This window comes from Phlebotomus papatasi, chromosome 3 (assembly GCF_024763615.1).
Source record: "Phlebotomus papatasi isolate M1 chromosome 3, Ppap_2.1, whole genome shotgun sequence".
Taxonomy (NCBI): domain Eukaryota; kingdom Metazoa; phylum Arthropoda; class Insecta; order Diptera; family Psychodidae; genus Phlebotomus; species Phlebotomus papatasi.
In genome coordinates, this window is record NC_077224.1 from 86808040 (window position 1) to 86824688 (window position 16649).

Consider the following 16649-nt stretch of genomic DNA (forward strand, 5'->3'; position numbering starts at 1 on the left):
TTATTAAAAATCAATATAATATCATAATTTCTGTGTGATTTTTTTGTTTAATACGTTAGTCTCATTTTAATAATAAAGCACGATGGTTTTTAGAATATTATATTATTTTAGAATCAGTTATGTGATGTCTTGGACAAGGTATATAGCAAAATCCCCTAAAAAATTATCGTTATGAAGAGAGCAGGAAATAAATCTCAATTTCAATAATTTTTACAATATTGATGATTATCAAAAACTACAGAACAATTGGAAAACTCCCTGAGCATGTAGAGTAGATATAGAAGTACAAGAATTATTAATCGTTTAGTTTAGATGGTTAATATTATATTGGTTCAACACGGTAGTAGAAAATTTGAATTGGGATTGCCAGTAAATTGGTGTTTTGATGGGTTATCAATCAATTTTACGTTTTTTACATTTTAACTTTACATGTTAAGAATGTAGCTAGCACATGTTAAAGATTTTTTTTACTATGTAAAAAATTATGTAAAATTTCCGATTTCAATAATTTGCTCTCTGTTCTCTGCAAAAGGTAAACCTTCCTTAAAGAAATTGCTCCTGCTCTATCTAACTGTGTTATCACACTTGCGCATTAAAATTTTAATATGATTCACATTAATTGTCTCTGGTGAGAGTCCAAATGTGTAATTTGTGTGTTTGAATCATTTTATATTCAAAATTTGATCTATTTGTTGATAAAAAGGTAGACTTGACCCCCAAAATTTGATATAAATTGATTTATAGCATTAATGCGAAAAATTAATGCGATTTTCTCTTTAATTTTTTAATGTGAAAAATATTTATGCTTTATGTAATTTTAAACTTATTTTTGCTGGCCAAGTCCACTTCTTTATCAATAAATAGAAAAACCTCAAATATTAAGTGACTCAAAGGCACAAATAACATATGTGGACGCTCACAAGCGACAATTAATGTGAATCACATTAAAATTTTAATGTGCAAGTGTGATAACGCCGTAAGAGTAAGACCAAAGTGCTGAAATGCATTCATAAAAAAATTGTAAAGGCATACTGGAAAGCTTGGAGTGCCTTGGGATCGCACCCGAACATCTTCTTGAAGTGACCGAGGATCGACAGACGTCGGCTGCTAACCTAGATGTCCTAGACTCACGCTCTAATAGGGATAAGTGGTTGAAAATTATGTTGACGATGATAATGACTGAGAAATGAATGAATTTTGAGAACTTAATCTTGATTAAAATTGATATCTATCTCTTTCGAGATCTCTAGGTTTCCACGTTTTCCATTTTTTCCTATTTTATTTAAGATTTTTCTAATTCTCGAATATGATGGATTATCTTTTCTTTTATAACAACTTCTTCAGAATGGTAGAATAATTTAGTTTGGAGTTATGAACAAAGGGACATTTGAATGAATGCATAATTGATGAACTTGTGATTTTCTTGAGCAATTCCCAAAGTACTTTAAATGCCATTAATGTCCTGTACAAAAACCCCAAATTCCTTCATTATTCACTCAATTAGTGTTCAACCGTTCAGGATGGATTTCCTTGCATTCTCTGAGGTTTTCTTCAAGCGTTTTTGTTTTTTTGGAATCAATCCCTGGTACAGAAAACTGGGAAAGCAAACCGAAGGCAAGAAAAATGTTGAGCAGGGTGCCATCAGTCCAATTATAGTGACAATTATGCTTCTGGTGTACTGGTGTGGAATTATTATCTCTTTTTTCATGAATCACAAAGCAAATGATAAGATATCGGCCATTTCCAATATCATTCAACTTTTACTGAATGGAATAGCCCTGACCACTGTTCTGATCAACGTTCTCCTGAGATTCCAACTCTTTGATGACATCGTGATGGGATTTCATGTGATTGATGAAAATCTGAAGGGAGTGGGCAAGAGTTTGAAGTACAGCAACTCCGTGATTTCGTCAAGAAACATCGTGATTGCTTTCGGGAGCTACCTAGCCTTATCCATTTGCTTCGATTGCTACGTGGTTATAATCAAGTATGAAATGGCTCCTTTCTGGTACTGGGTCGTATCGACGCTGCCCTCAGTCATCTACTCCCTGTCTATGCTGCAGTCTATGTTTATCATTGCCTGGATTTCAACCAGATGCAACAAACTCAATGCCCTTCTTCGATTTGATAGTCAAGCCAACTACTTGCGAGCCCTCCCAACTGTCCAAATGGTCACGGGATCCATGAAGGGAAGGATTCAGAAGTCCCTGGATTTAATTAAGAAAGTCTATACCATCATGAGCGACATTTGCCAACTTTCTCACAACGTGGACAATTTCCTCGGACCCTCATTTCTCGCTACGATCACGGCGATCTTCGCAGTGACCAGCATTCAAGTTTATTACATTTATGTAACATCAGTGACAATGAATGTGCTCCCTGAATCCTCAGGATTCACCATTTGGAGTCTGCTGGCGTCGCTCAACATGGTGATCATGAATATCTTCCTCATCATTGCAATTACGACCATTTGCGATCGCGTCAACACCGAAACCATTCAAATCCTACAGAACTTCTCCGAGTTTCAAATCAACAAGGAAGTTGTAAGTACATTTGGAAGTGACTTAGGCGTCCCAGATTTGCGAAATGCTCTAATTCTTGACTGAAAGAGTCACGTGACTCAAAGACCTTTCCAACCAATGCGGACTTGTCCAAATCGATTGAGAAATACGCTCTCTAAAGCTGTTTGACTTTTGACCTTTAAAAAATCAGATAAGGAATTACTCAAGGTCATTGTCCTCGAGATCGTTAAAACATATTCAAAAATGAAATAACGTTTTCGGTTCGACCAAGTCATTTTGACAAACCCTTGTCAATTGTCCGAGAAACTCTTTGCGGAACCAGAAAAACTCGAAAAACCCAAAAATTCCATCGGGAAACCCGAGAAACCAGAAACACTTGTCAGAAAAAATGGTTAAAAAAAGTTACCCTTTCTCAAGAAAGGGTGTGGAATCATTTCTAAATCCGGAATTTTGAGATTACTTCTTTGTTTAAGATGGACAAAGAGAAAAAAAAGACTACAAAGAAGTATAAGTCCTAGTTCTCCTTGTTCGTCAGAAAAATATTCATCTTTTCAATTAAAAGAATCAGATTTTTCTCCAAAGCTTTCGACCCTTGGTGTGGAGCTTCGTAGGCTTAGGAGAAAAACGTAATAATTTTTAATTTGAAAGGGGAATTCAAATCCTTTCCTTACCTTACCAAATGAGATCAATTCATTTTGTTCTTTTAAAGTCTCATGCAAACAAATGATCTGCATTTGAAGCTCGATTATATGAGCTGGCTTATACGGTCAATACACCATGGGTTTCTGCCGTTTACCTGGTGTGACCGGTTATGGTAAGACGGCGGCAGACGCAACCATGGCTTCGATTGGGAAAATAAATATAAATAAATAAATAAATAAATAAATATTTTTCTGACGAATACCGGAAGAATTGAAGAGAATATAAAGTTTCCGTCAGTCTCCAGATGTAGATCACGTTCCGGTATAAGTCCTAGACTCAAGAGTACTTTTTTGTAATTTTTTTAGGAGTTTCATAGAGGGCGTGGTTTATTCTGTAAGGGAACATCGTGTGGGTCCCGTCCTGATAGCAATTGTTCGACAACTTTTCGATAATTTTAAAAACGGTTAAGCCAAAATGTTTTTTTTTTGTGGGGAGACCTATTTAGGAGTTATAACAGAAAAATAGAAGTTTCCTTAAAAGAAAAGATATTCGAGGAACAATTTCGAAAGCCAAAGAAAAGAAAAAGAAAAGGCACTTCTCGTTTCGTCCACAGATGGTTAAAACATATCCTGTTCGAATTCCGAAGTGTGACGAGTGTCATCATGGGCCAGTCTTGACTTTGTTGTTGAGAAAACCAGATGAATAAAATTCATAATCCTCTCGTTCAGTAATAACCTTCCTTACTTGAGAGCTTTCTCTGGTTAGACTTTTTCTGTACCGATTTGAAGCTATGTCAGAAAGAGCGTACCTAAAAACCCGTTGGAAATTTGAAAATTTTTAAACTGACTTGGTTTTATTTTTGTTTCATTCATTTTCTTTTGCTGAATTTCTTTTTGATGTAAACGTGAACTATTAATTGTTGGATAATGAGCTGGCGTGATGGATATTCTGTAGGGACACTTCCGGTAATCGCCAGTGGAAATTTATTTCACCTCAAGAAGAAAAACAAATTTTCTGTCTTGCCCAGAGCTTTCGATCCAGAAGTGGACCTTCTTCAGTGGTCGACTAGACTATGTTTTTTGATTTCCTGAAGTTCGTTATTTTTGGAGAATTGGAGGATCATCACCAGCAGTAATCACTTGGGAAGGTTTTTTACTAATAGATAATTAGTTTTCTTGTTACTTTTCTAAATTTTCTTTTTGCAATTGTGGCTTGTGATGTGATTTGATTAGGCGCTTTTTCTGAAGTCAGATTACTGAAGTGATTACTGCTGGTGATGATCCTCCAATTCAAATAATTTTCAGATGAATTGTTTCTATGCGTTATTTTGCACTAAAAATCATTTGAATTGATAGATTTTCGTATATTTATTGATATAAACTAATACTTGGCCTACCAAAACATGTTTAAACATGCTAACATAGCATAAATGTTGTTGCTCAACTAAATTTGAATTCAGCAATTTTAACATTTCAAAATTGCTCATTAATTTCAATTTTATTGCAGTTAAACAAGTAGCCTTTTGAACCAAATTGTTCTTATTAAATTTATTCACTCGTAATTAATTAATATTTGTGGCCAAAAAAATAAGATAAGTACAGTAATTTACTGATAAACTTGTACGCGAGTGAAGCATCAGTATCGGGAGTAATTTGCTAAGTTCCTCCAAAGCAATTCGAAGAAAATTGTTGTGTCAAGAAATCGCAGTTGGGTTGACTTCATACAGATTTTCAACAAGACTGTATGAGAGTCTCTTAATGAGCCCTCTTGTCTACAACCCTTTCTTCTGGCTTTGGGGATTCTTTTGAATAACAGATAAATGACTTATAAGGCATTTTAAGTGCTTTCACACATTTTCCGGAGACATACACAATCAAAAATCTCGCAGCACTAATTAAAATTGAGCAAATTTCTTGCAAAATGTGTCCTGGCTATGAGAATTTTCAAGTAAATTCTAGAAATCTTATAATGCTCAATTGGCTCAATTGAATTTAAAATTAAATTGTGAAAATCCTAGTGTACCTAGCACCGTAAAAGACATTTTATAAGCGTTCTGCCATCCTGATATTACACAGAAATCCACAAAAAACATCACTTTTTGCAGCAAACGTCTACGCACTGTTGTTAACGCGTGATGATGGAAGTGTCAAGATTACCAAAATTCGAAATGGCAGAACAATCAGCGCTAAAACGGCGAGTACGAAAACTTGTACTTTAGGCTTCCAGTAGATTTTCGAATAGATTTGACTTGCCTTTTGGAGTAGTTTTGTCTTTTCGAAAGGTTATTATTGAACAAAAATTTTAATTTTTTAGGACATCTTTAAATTAGTTTAAATTTAACTCAAGGAAATAGGATAAGAACAAAAGTATTAGTATTAGTTTCAAAGTGTGACGTTACGGATACTTCGAGTGATTATGACTGAGTGATTAATCGGGGGCGAAAATAAGAACAGAGGCGGCGAAAATGGGAACAGTTGAAGCGAGTTTGAAAAAATTTAGAATTTAGGATGCCCATTTGAATGTGCAACATTTCCGATCGTAATTAACTCTCCCTTACTAATTTTTTCTCTTTTCACTAAAAAAAGCCTGCTGAATTGAGCATTTGGCTCCATCCGATGATCTCTCATATGAAATTCACGGCTTTTGGCTTCTTCTCCATTGACTACACCATGCTCTGCGGGGTACATTCTGCTATTAGAACTACCAGAATCCTATAAAATGTTAAACGTCTTTTTTCCAACAGTTTGTAACCGCCAGCGTGACTTACCTCGTAATCTTCATCCAATTCTACTCAATTGAAGCAGAACATGGGACTACAAGCATCATAAGAAATACAGAAAAGGGACAAGCTCAAGCTTTCAGAAGTATTATGGATTAATCTCAACTTTATTGTAAGGCATTTTGATATTCTTTTCTTTTATCTTCTTCACCAACATTTTATATCCTTCGTTTTCTTCTTTATCTTTTCAAATTCACCAAAAAAAATAGTGGTGCGATAATTGAATAATTTTCCATCAGTTCACATTATTGCTATGTCTTTCACACTCATACATTGATTAGATTCTTGGTTTTTTTCTTCCTTAATAGCACGACACGATTTTATTTATCTATCTTGCATTTTGTGAGAAAATAAATATTCTAAAGTCCTTCGCACATACCATTCAATACACAAGCAAATTGATAAATAAATCAACTTATAGAGCTTTTTTAAAACATAGTTTTAGAACATGAATGTACTAAATGAGTTTGAGATAGAAATTTGAAATTCAAGTTAATTTTCGAGTGTAAAAAATAAATACCAAATATGTGGAGTAAAATAAAATCTCTTTTTGTGATAACATTGTGTTTTTTACTTTTATAATAGAGTGAATTCCTTTTCATATCCATGAAGTACTAAAAATTAAGGACAGAAGAAATTGACAGTTATCAAAAATGACATAATAAAAAATGTATTACCTTCGGTTTCTCAGATTTTTTTCTCAATTTTTTCCAGTATTTCTCAATTTAGTACAGAATTTAGTACAGTCATGTACTAAATTTTAAAATTTCTGTAAAAAAATCAGTTAAACTGTTATTCCCAATCAGGTTTAACTAGGCCGTTTAGTATAAGAATTCTACTTATTCCCACAGAAAAAATATAAAGTTTGTTAATATTTGAGAATATTGAATGGATGATACGATTTAAAAAATAGACAAATAAAATCACATCTTACGTGAATAATGGAGTCGACATTATTCCTAAATATTTTTTACACATAAAATTCTCTGTTTCCCTTTTTTGTAGTCCATTAAGTAAATCAATTTAAAAAGCTATTAAATTGAGCTTAAATACAAATCCTGTCTTTTAAATTTTTCATATTTTTCTTCTTTTTTTGTCTGCCTTGCAACTATTTCTTTATTTATTTAATTTTTGTTTATGATACAAATATTTGGTTTGTCCATTTAGTTCGAAGGGTTAAAACGGTGAACTATAAATTGTGTGCAAAAATAGTTTTTTTTTATGATTCTCATCGCGAGATTCTCACTTTTCTCTTCATTCTTTGCAGTTAATTGAAAAATTTCTCATTTTTGTCTATTTATATCGTTTGGAAATAAAATTATAATTAGTTTTCTATCACTGATTTTGAGATTGCAAATTGGATTCGTTTCACTAGATTCTTTTTTTTTAATATTTTCTCTTCTTTTTGTTCTCTTATGGTCTAGAAATCATTTTATTAGAATTAATTTTTGTTTCTTTTTCTCTATGAGTGAGTTAGTTTAAATTCATTTAATTTATAAATTCTACTGATTTATACTTGGTGCACTCTCGCACAAAATATAAAATTGAGGAGAGAGTGACTGCGCTTATACGCTAAATAATCCCAGATCGAAACTGTTCCTAAATTATTTTTATTCCGATGCTTTTTATATTGAAATAAAAAGAAAGTCCAATGGCGGTTTAGAGATTAGAGGATGTTCCAAAAAACGATGGAAGAAAGTAGTTGACAGTGTTCTTAAACAGGTAAGGTGTGCTGAGGTGTTGGAGAGAGATGGCGGAACCTCACCAGGGGTAAAATTTAGCTCTCGCTAGTATCGATTCGACACTATCGAATCTCTAGTATCGTTGGATCCAAATGATGAGATGAAATGAGTGTCGGCTCTTCTCGCATTGTCGACTTTGTCGACGCATTGTGACACTTTGGGACAGTGACATATAACCTCACTTTCGCTGGTTTTTATTTTGCAGTCGGAATTATTTCAGGTTTTTTATTGCTTTAAAAGTTAAAAATGAACCTATAAAATATTTTTCATGTAAAGTGTGGTAATTGGGGAAACCCAACATTTTTTTTGAACGAGAAGACACAAAAATTATAGGATGAAAATAACTCTTTGAAGCTTCCGGAAGATGTGTAAGGAAAAAAATCATTTATACCTAAAGTCTATCTATTAAAACATGTCTTTTTTATTTGTCTTAGATTCTTGCAAATTGAAGACTTTGAATGACTTGCTGTACAAATGCTGCTGGGGATATTATTATAGGAAATCCAGAAATTATGGGAATGATCAGTGCGTGAATTCCTGTTGGATTCTGGTGTTTTAGAGTTGCCAAGGAAGGGCAGAACCTCTGAAAAAAGCTAACGAATCTATGGTCATCTCCGATAATTCAGGAGTTAGATTCAATTTAACCACACGGAATCCATGAGTTTTCCGTTAACTTCCTGTCCAGTGCCTTTATACGTTGCTTCAATTACTGAATATGACAGTTGCAGCCTTTGATGAACCCTTGTCAGTCGGTGCAAAGATATCTTTGTGGTAGGCTGAACACAATCAACAGAATGTATGGATTTTAAGATTATTCCACGCAATTCTATAATTTATGGAGGACCCAGAAAAAATAAAATTTCCCGAGAACTGTTCGTTTTTAATAGAATTTAATAATGATATAACAAGAAAATAAAAAAAAATATTTATTTAATAATAAAATGCAAAATGTTCACTAAATTTCACTTTTAGAGTACAAATCGACAACTCCAGGATGTCGATAGACTAGTAGCGATAATTATCGACACTAGCGACAAAAAATGTAAGTTATCATCTCGTTCGCCCATAATCGACACTCGACACTAGCGATGGGACAATTTGATATTTCATATCATAAGTTATCATATCACCCCAGGACTAGAGGAGGTTAGTGTGAGAGGCCCGGTCCCTCGAAGGGGCGTTGAATATGAAGAAAGTATCATTACACCTAGGCACTAGATCTTTCATCATAAAAATTTTGAGATGTAGTGAAATTTACCCTGTTTCTCGCAATATTAGTCACCAAGCATGCTTTTGAAGAACCAAAAATGTTAAAATGCGATGCAAAATTCTTGATTTTGTGATAAAGTTACTTGTTTTAACAGGTTGATTTAGATTTTGAGACACATTTCGAGGTTTTAATCCCGTATAATGAACGACCGCATTCCTTTGTAATAACTTTAGTTTTAGTTTGTCATGAATTGGAAATTTAAATGGCTGATAATATAGTTGAAGCAAAGATTAAAAGGGATTGTACTGTAAAGGAGAACCAGAAGTTACTCTAAACCTCGAGGATGTACTTAACACGAGGGATTTTAATAATTTGCAAATATCCAAGCAGGCTTTTGATATCATGGCGCTGCACTCGTTTCCTACGGCGAGTTCGAAACCGTCCCGGCGAAATTGAGAACAGTTCCGCCAAGGAGGGAAAAATTGCATTCAAAATGTCGAAATTTAGTCTCTGATAGATCGGACTTATATTTTCCGATAAAATAAATCCAGTCTTGAATTAGCGTATAAACGTAGTCGTTGATATGGAAATTAAATTAAATCAATTACATAATTGCACTAAGTTGCTGCATCATATTTTTTATAATATCTCGAATTCTCTCTCTCTCTCTCATTTCCCAGTTTATTTATCTTCACTGAAACTCCGCTCTTTTTCCTTTCCATCTTCTTTTAATTTTTGTACATTTTGTCTTTATCTTCATAGTAGAGCAATAAAAATGTTGTGAATTATGGCGAGAAAATGTTTTTTGCGTGGAGTTTTTTCTTTCTTTTTTTTTTGTCTTTTATGGGAAGAAATTATCATGATTCATCTGGTAAATTTTTACGTATTTTATTAACTATTTATTTTATATTTAATAAGAAGAAAAAAAATAAAGGTGGTGCCATTTAAATGCCTTCAGCGAGTGATAAATAAAAATTATTTAAAAAATTAAAAAAAAAAGATATTTGGAATAAAAGAATTGTGTTTATTGGAAGTGTGATAGGTAGCTGGAAAGGGCAGTTCTTATCACTTTCTCGTCCCATCTCTCTGATACTTTGAATCCCTTTTAAATTGTCCTAAGATTTATTTACTTTCAAGTCTGTGTAAATTGCATTCATTTCACATCTTTCGTTTTTATTTTTATCAGTTAATCTCTGCATCATCTTTATCTCATCTAGAAAAAAAAGTTCCGCTAAAATTTATAATTAATATAGTTTACTTTTTTTAGTGTTTACTATGTTATCTTTTTATTTATCTTTTTCATTTAAATCTTACTTCCTTGTGTTGTAATAAAACCATCTTCACAGCACTAGATTTATTCAATTTCCTAATAATGTTTTTTTTTTGCTCTCTACATTTTATCTCAACCCATTTACACCTTATTTATTTATTTTCCTCTCTTTCACGATATATTTCTCTTCTTCAATATGTATATATATAATTTATATAACAAAATTACTAAAAATTAATTATTTACTCTCTTTCGCTTTCATTTGCATTTTTAAAGACTGTTGCACACATTTCTCTTTCGTTTCCCATTTTCTACAGATTCTGGTTGAAAAATTACACGCACTGTTTCTTTTAAATTAAGAGAATATCTTAAAGTGGGGCTATGTAGTACCATAACTTAAAAAAACATATTTGGAGCATCAAAAACTTCCCATACTCCAAGGTATAGAAAAAATAATAAAATGACTGTAAAATATTTTTTCTGCTTTTCGAAAAACAACTGAATTATATCCTAACCTCAAAAATGTGCCTTAAATTTCAGTTTTCGAGGTTAGAATCCCCACGAAAAAATTAAGGACAGTGCCAATTAAAACCTTCCAAATTTAATGAATCCCACTAAAAAAAATAATTTTGTAAAATTGCTCGTAAATGTTTTGTGAATTTCTACCGGGGACTTACTAAATGCTCGTAAATAGTATAACCCACAAATAAGTTTGTAAAAGTTTGCACTTTTTTCACAAACATTGTTCGTAAAATGATCAATTGTACAATTGAACATTTACTAACAAATGCTCGCAAAAGTATAAAAAATGCTCGGTAAATGATCATTTTACGAACAATATTTGTGGAAAAAAGTACAAATATTTACGAACTTGTTTGTGGATTATACGATTTACAACCATTTCGTATGTTCCCAATAGCGATTCACAAACATTTGCGAACAATTTCACAAAATATTTTTTTTTTCAGTGAACTTTAAGAAGATATCTTTAGTTAAAAATTATTTATTTGAAGTTCAGAGTTGATTTACATCTGAAGTAATTAAAATGAAACCTTTTTTTGTGTCCCATGTGCTTAAATTGTGGAAAATAAAATGAGCTCCAATGGAAAAAATGCACTTACCATGTGTTACAGTGAAAAAAAAAATCCCAAAATCCAAAATAAAGCCTTTCCCTGTAAAATGATTGAAAGATTTTACGCAATCAATTTGCAGAATAATTCCGCGATATGTTCTGCAAATTATTTTTGATTTTTAAACATTCTACTTCTTCTTCTTCTTCTTTGCTTTAAGTTTTTAGGCCAGACGTTCTGTCAACATCCACATAGCTATTTTCAAACCATTTTCCACACTTTTAAAAGGTAGAATGTGGACTAGAATGTGGAAGATATTTTATGATTTTAAAGGTAATTCACGAGGAGCAAGAAACCATGACAGGACATGGTTCTCTAAACCTTTATGATTTATTCTAAAGGTAACCAAAAAGGGAAAGTGAATAAATTTGAGTAGCAGAGGTTTTCATAGGAGCGATAATTCATTTTAGGGTATGTCCTCCACACAGAAAATTCTAGGAATTTTCCATGATAAAATTGGAAAATTCCGCAGATAATTCCATGGGGAATGAGGTGGAAATTTCACATACGTATGTATGAGTTTCCAAACTGATCCATGAAGATATGTGGGAAATTTATTTGAAAATTTTCATAAATTTATTTAATTTTAAAAGAAAAAATTGTGGGATTTATCCCGCATTTTTCCGTGTGATCCTCAACGAAAACAGCCTCTAATATTTCGCATGGATTTTTACTGAATTATCATCGTTCTTTAGAGTGGATATCCTTGAAAAAACTAGAAGGAATTTTCTGATTTGAGGACACTCTGTGGAATTTAACTCAAAATTTCCCTTGAACTTTTCAGTATACTTTTAAAAGTATACTCTTCAATATATTTCCGGCCAAGATTCCGGAACTGAAGGTAAAAATTCCATACTTGTCTTTCTTCACTTTAACGCTATAATTCTTTCGAGCAACAAATACTCGAATGGATAATATGATAGAAATATCTTCACCTCGAAAGTAGAACAACTGGCAATTAATCTTCCATTATTTGTGGATACTTTTGTAGTAATTTTCAATGAATATTGCGTGCATTTCTTTTTAGTCTTTCTAGTTCTTTTCAGGGATTATTTTTGAGAAAAATGTGATAAATAAACCACAAGAAAAGTCGTGGAATTCCTTAATTTTAATTCACAGAAACATTAACGGCCATTGCATGGAAAATTCCACGGAGAATTCCATGGAAATAAACAGGATTTTTCCGTTTTTCTAAAGGGATGAACTTCTGATTATTCCGCTAATAATCCACAGTAAACGACGTGGAAATATTTGTGCATGAAAGTTCATGGATTCTCACGAACATTTCTAGTTCTACGGTCATAAACGTAGAGTTCCAGAGACGTCCATGGAACAATTTAGCGGCAATTTAGCGTGAAATTCCTCCACGCGGATTTTGAGCGGTAAAATCTATCGATGTTGCAAAAGAGATTGCTGGAAATTCAGAGGAATTACCGCGGTCATTAGCTATCTCCACAACTCGATAGGTTCGTGAGAAAATTTATAGAATTCCTACGGAAAATTCCTATATTCCATAGGACATTTCCCGTGTTCTTTCTCTAGGGAAAATGTTTACAGGGTTTATAGGGTAATTTCCCGCGGAATACTTTGGAAATATCCATATGTCAAACAAAATTCTAAAAACAAATTTCAGAAAATTGACAGTTTTTCTAATTTTTGAATACACTTTTAACCAGGGGCCCATCAAGCCTAATAAAGTGAAGCTATTTTTCAGTTTTCCTTGTAAAAATTTTGCAGATATTGCACCGCGATTTAAACAAATTTGATCGTAGTTCTTGTCTTATTTTGGCGAACATTATGAAATATGTATTTTTAGATAGCTTTTTATGCATGATTTGGAAATATATCAGACTGATAAGTCAATTCTCTTTAGGAAAAAACTTGCCAATAGTCTTCAGTGCCTCTATGCAAAAATGTATGGAAAAATGAATGTCGATAGGTCCCTGCTTTTAACGAAAAATTATTTTAAAATATATAGTCACTTAATTCTTTTAGTATAGAACGCAATTTTTTTTACAATCAAGTTAGCAAAAATTCAAAATTTCTAAAGTTAAAAGAAAAATAGTTAAAAAAAGTCTCAGTGCTCGTAATTCTTCAACCACGAACTGTAGAATAAATTCTCGATTCATTTCTCTATTTTAAATAATTATCATCATTTTTTTTTGTTGTTTGTTTGGGAGGTCGGAAAAAAATTGACAATATTTAATTTGTAATTGAGATTCACCATTAATATCAGACACAATTGTTCAGATCCTTACCTTTGAGAAAATTATCATCACTCTGACTGCCCTTGAGGAGTTGCTGCTTCAGTTCTGGCAGTTCCTGATCTATTTGGATTTTGTGCTGTGACGAATTCCGTCGATGTCCAGCACTGTCTCCCGTGAGAATCCCATGAGATGCCGTCACCACGATCCCCTTGAGATCCTTTGAGCTGAGCCTTCGATGGCGCAAATTGGTACCTTCGGGCTTCAGCATCGTGTCATTGTAGTCCTTGGAATTGGTGCGTGAATGTGTGTACTTGACCTCATACGACGGCAAGAGATCCTCCTCAGCCACAAATTTCCCACCCTCAACCACAGCTGCATTTGCCATGACCCTCAGCAGATTGACATCGGAGAAATTGACCTCCTTGGAGTTCTTTCGGCAGTTGAACATCTTATTGACATTCTTGTAGTCATAGGAATTGTTCCGTCGATGCCCACGGGCCGAAAGGGCATTTTTAATATTCACCAGGGCATCCTCTTTGAAATTGTTCCGGAAATGCGTTAATTTCTGCCTAAATTCCTGATCATAGTCCTTCGAACTGTTCCGCGAATGGCTTTTGCGCACTTTTCTACCCTTAACTTCATTCTCGTACTCCTTTGAGTTGGTTCGACACTGGAAAATTATCAAAAAGGTCTCTTTTTGTCTTCTTGTAAAAGGTTTTTGATCGAATAATCCTTCCAAAAGTATCACACAACAATAAACAATAAACATCCAAAATTTCTAATTTAATTTCAAGTAAGCTAACTTTTTGAGAAATAAATTTGAATTGAGTTTACCGAGTTTGATCACAGATGGCGTTTCAGGGGGCGAGTTTTTTCTGATTGTCAAATAGAATAATAATAAGAATTAGAATTTTGTGAAGTTTTGCAAGCGGAACTACGACAGATGCTGAAAAGATATTAAAGTAACAATTCCAAAAGAAGAGAATATCAAGATAACTGAAAAAAGAATTTATAAAAAGTGGTGCCAAAAACTTAAGGAAATAACTAGTGAAAAAGGCAAACTTTACAGGGAAATAGTTGGGGAAGTTTCCAATAAAAAGCCATGGTTCAAGGGACAAAAGTTAAGTTCAGAAAAAAATAAAGTATTTAACCGCATTAGGAGTAACCATAGGGTAAGTGTGCCAAATTTCGGCATAGTTGCATGCAATCGTCAAAGTCTCATGTTTGAAATGTAATACGTTTAATAGAAATTGATTTTTTTTCATTCCTTATACTTAAGGAGTGTTGCTTAGAACCTTGAAAACAGTTTATCGTCTTTATTTACATTAATATCATTCTTAATACATTTTAAAATGAATAAAAATGTAGACATAGATTTGGTGCCCTATTTCGGCCACCTTCATTCTCATAGTTCTTTGCCCTTCGGGAATTCTTCAAATATATCTTTTTCGCGTCATCTCGTTTGTCCAAGCTACATTTTTTGTTATTCTATTGTATTGTATAATCTCTGGAGTATGTAAAAACTAAAAATTCATGAAAATTCGAGGAACAAAAAAGGTGGTCGGAATTGCAAGCTGGCCGGAATTTGGCACACTTACCCTACATATAGTAAAAAATTCTTAAAATTGATGAAACTTATTGAAAATGAAAAATGCGAGAACTGTAATGAACCAGAAGATGCGGAACATATAATAATTAAGTGCAGAGAGCATCATACAGACAGAATCAAGTATGTATTTTCTAACATACAAAACTATAAAACAATTTGTAAAAACACATTAGTAAAAAATGTCAGTGAAATAACAAAATTCTTAAGAACAGTGAAGAAAGGTATTTAAAAAAAAATAAATAAAGTGACAGTTAAAAAATTAGAACACAAATTCAAACCAGAAGTGCAAGTGAAATGTGAAAGCGGCAAACTTCAGGCTGTGTGGATGTTGTCAGAACGTTCGGTCTAAAACTTCAAAGCCAAGAAGAAGAAGTTTTACAAATGGAAAGAAAAATGTGATTTGGTTTTGGTCTTCGACCCGGGTATTTGAGATAATTTATACATTCCATTGTGGTTGGAGTACCCATTCGGTTCGGAGCGTCCATGGTGGCGGATAGGTAATGGTTGTACAGTAGGCACTCGCCCAAAGGGCTCTTTTTCAATCAGGCGAAAAATTTTATTGGCGATTTTCACGTTTGATTTTCAAACAGATTTGCTCAAATTTGCTGTAGTTCCTCTTGTTTTATCGTGATTCTTTATGATTGAGCGCTTTTTGTGGAATTTACAATGACTTTGACGCCTGAGTCGACAATTTGAATGACATTTTGCCCCATATGCCAGATTGAGAGAGAGTCTACTGTACGTAGTTGGTCCTAGAGCCGGCCATAGTTTTATTTGAAACAGGCTTGCACCCTGTTTCACAGTATTCTGCTCGCAAAAAAAAACACAATAAAGAACCTCGGATAACGAATAGATTATCCACTTTTCATCGAGACAAAAAGCAGAAGGATTCAGCGCCACAATAAGATCCGTGATCTTCAGTCTCCCCAATGGCACCCGTCTCCAACCCGACCTGATGGTAAAAAACCCGGGAAGGGGTCTTCGTGGTCGATGTAACAGTCCGAGACGAGGACGGGGATGGACTTGTTAGGGGAGAAGAAGACAAAGTCACCAAGTACACGCCCCTGCTAGCTACCGTCCGCGAGGCGTAAGCAGTAGCCTCTGCGGCAGTTGTGTGATAAAGATCTGTGATATGATTTTAGCTGTTTGTCCTATCTTGTCACTTTAATGTGTTGTGTTCTCCCCACGCCCAAGGGTTAAGTTTGGCGGCTGTGATTTGGTAGGGAGCCTCGGAGAATGAGGACTGGCGAAAAGAATACACTGCAATACAGTGCCAGGAGACAGCCGCCCTCACAGAAACAAATAACGTCTATCTCGGTCTAAGAAAGAAGAAAATCCAAAGTACATACTTTGCAGTATGTTAGTAGAATCATATTGAAACAGATGGAGAAGTTCATGTATCTCGGGGTGTTATTCACAATCACAAGTGATGATAGGATGGACACAGAACTCTCGGATTGACCAGGCTTCTGTAGTAATGAGGAAACTTAGGAGAAGCGCGGTATTATTACTCGGTAGGAGCACCTTCCCTGCAGTGT

The 16649-nt window shown here is 33.8% G+C and overlaps 2 protein-coding genes across 3 annotated transcripts in view; one reads left to right on the forward strand and one right to left on the reverse strand.

Annotated features, from left to right (window-relative positions):
- The first annotated feature begins 1520 nt into the window (after positions 1 to 1520).
- Positions 1521 to 8544, forward strand: LOC129806794 (putative gustatory receptor 28b). Its single transcript, XM_055855567.1, has 3 exons — positions 1521 to 2543; positions 5750 to 5845; positions 5908 to 8544. The coding sequence occupies exons 1-3, from the start codon at positions 1521 to 1523 to the stop codon at positions 6040 to 6042; spliced, it is 1254 nt and encodes a 417-aa protein (XP_055711542.1). The 3' UTR covers positions 6043 to 8544.
- Positions 6030 to 16649, reverse strand: part of LOC129806193 (solute carrier organic anion transporter family member 5A1) — a 45524-nt gene continuing 34904 nt past the window's right edge. Inside the window, exons 6-7 of one of the 2 annotated variants that reach the window (XM_055854596.1) lie at positions 13554 to 14172; positions 6030 to 10108 (exon numbers count right to left, since the gene is read on the reverse strand). In XM_055854596.1, coding sequence (XP_055710571.1) covers positions 10011 to 10108; positions 13554 to 14172 — 717 coding nt within the window. In that variant the 3' untranslated portion in view covers positions 6030 to 10010. Of the gene's footprint in view, positions 13429 to 13553; positions 14173 to 16649 lie in introns of both variants that reach the window. The other variant, XM_055854597.1, reaches the window with a different exon arrangement.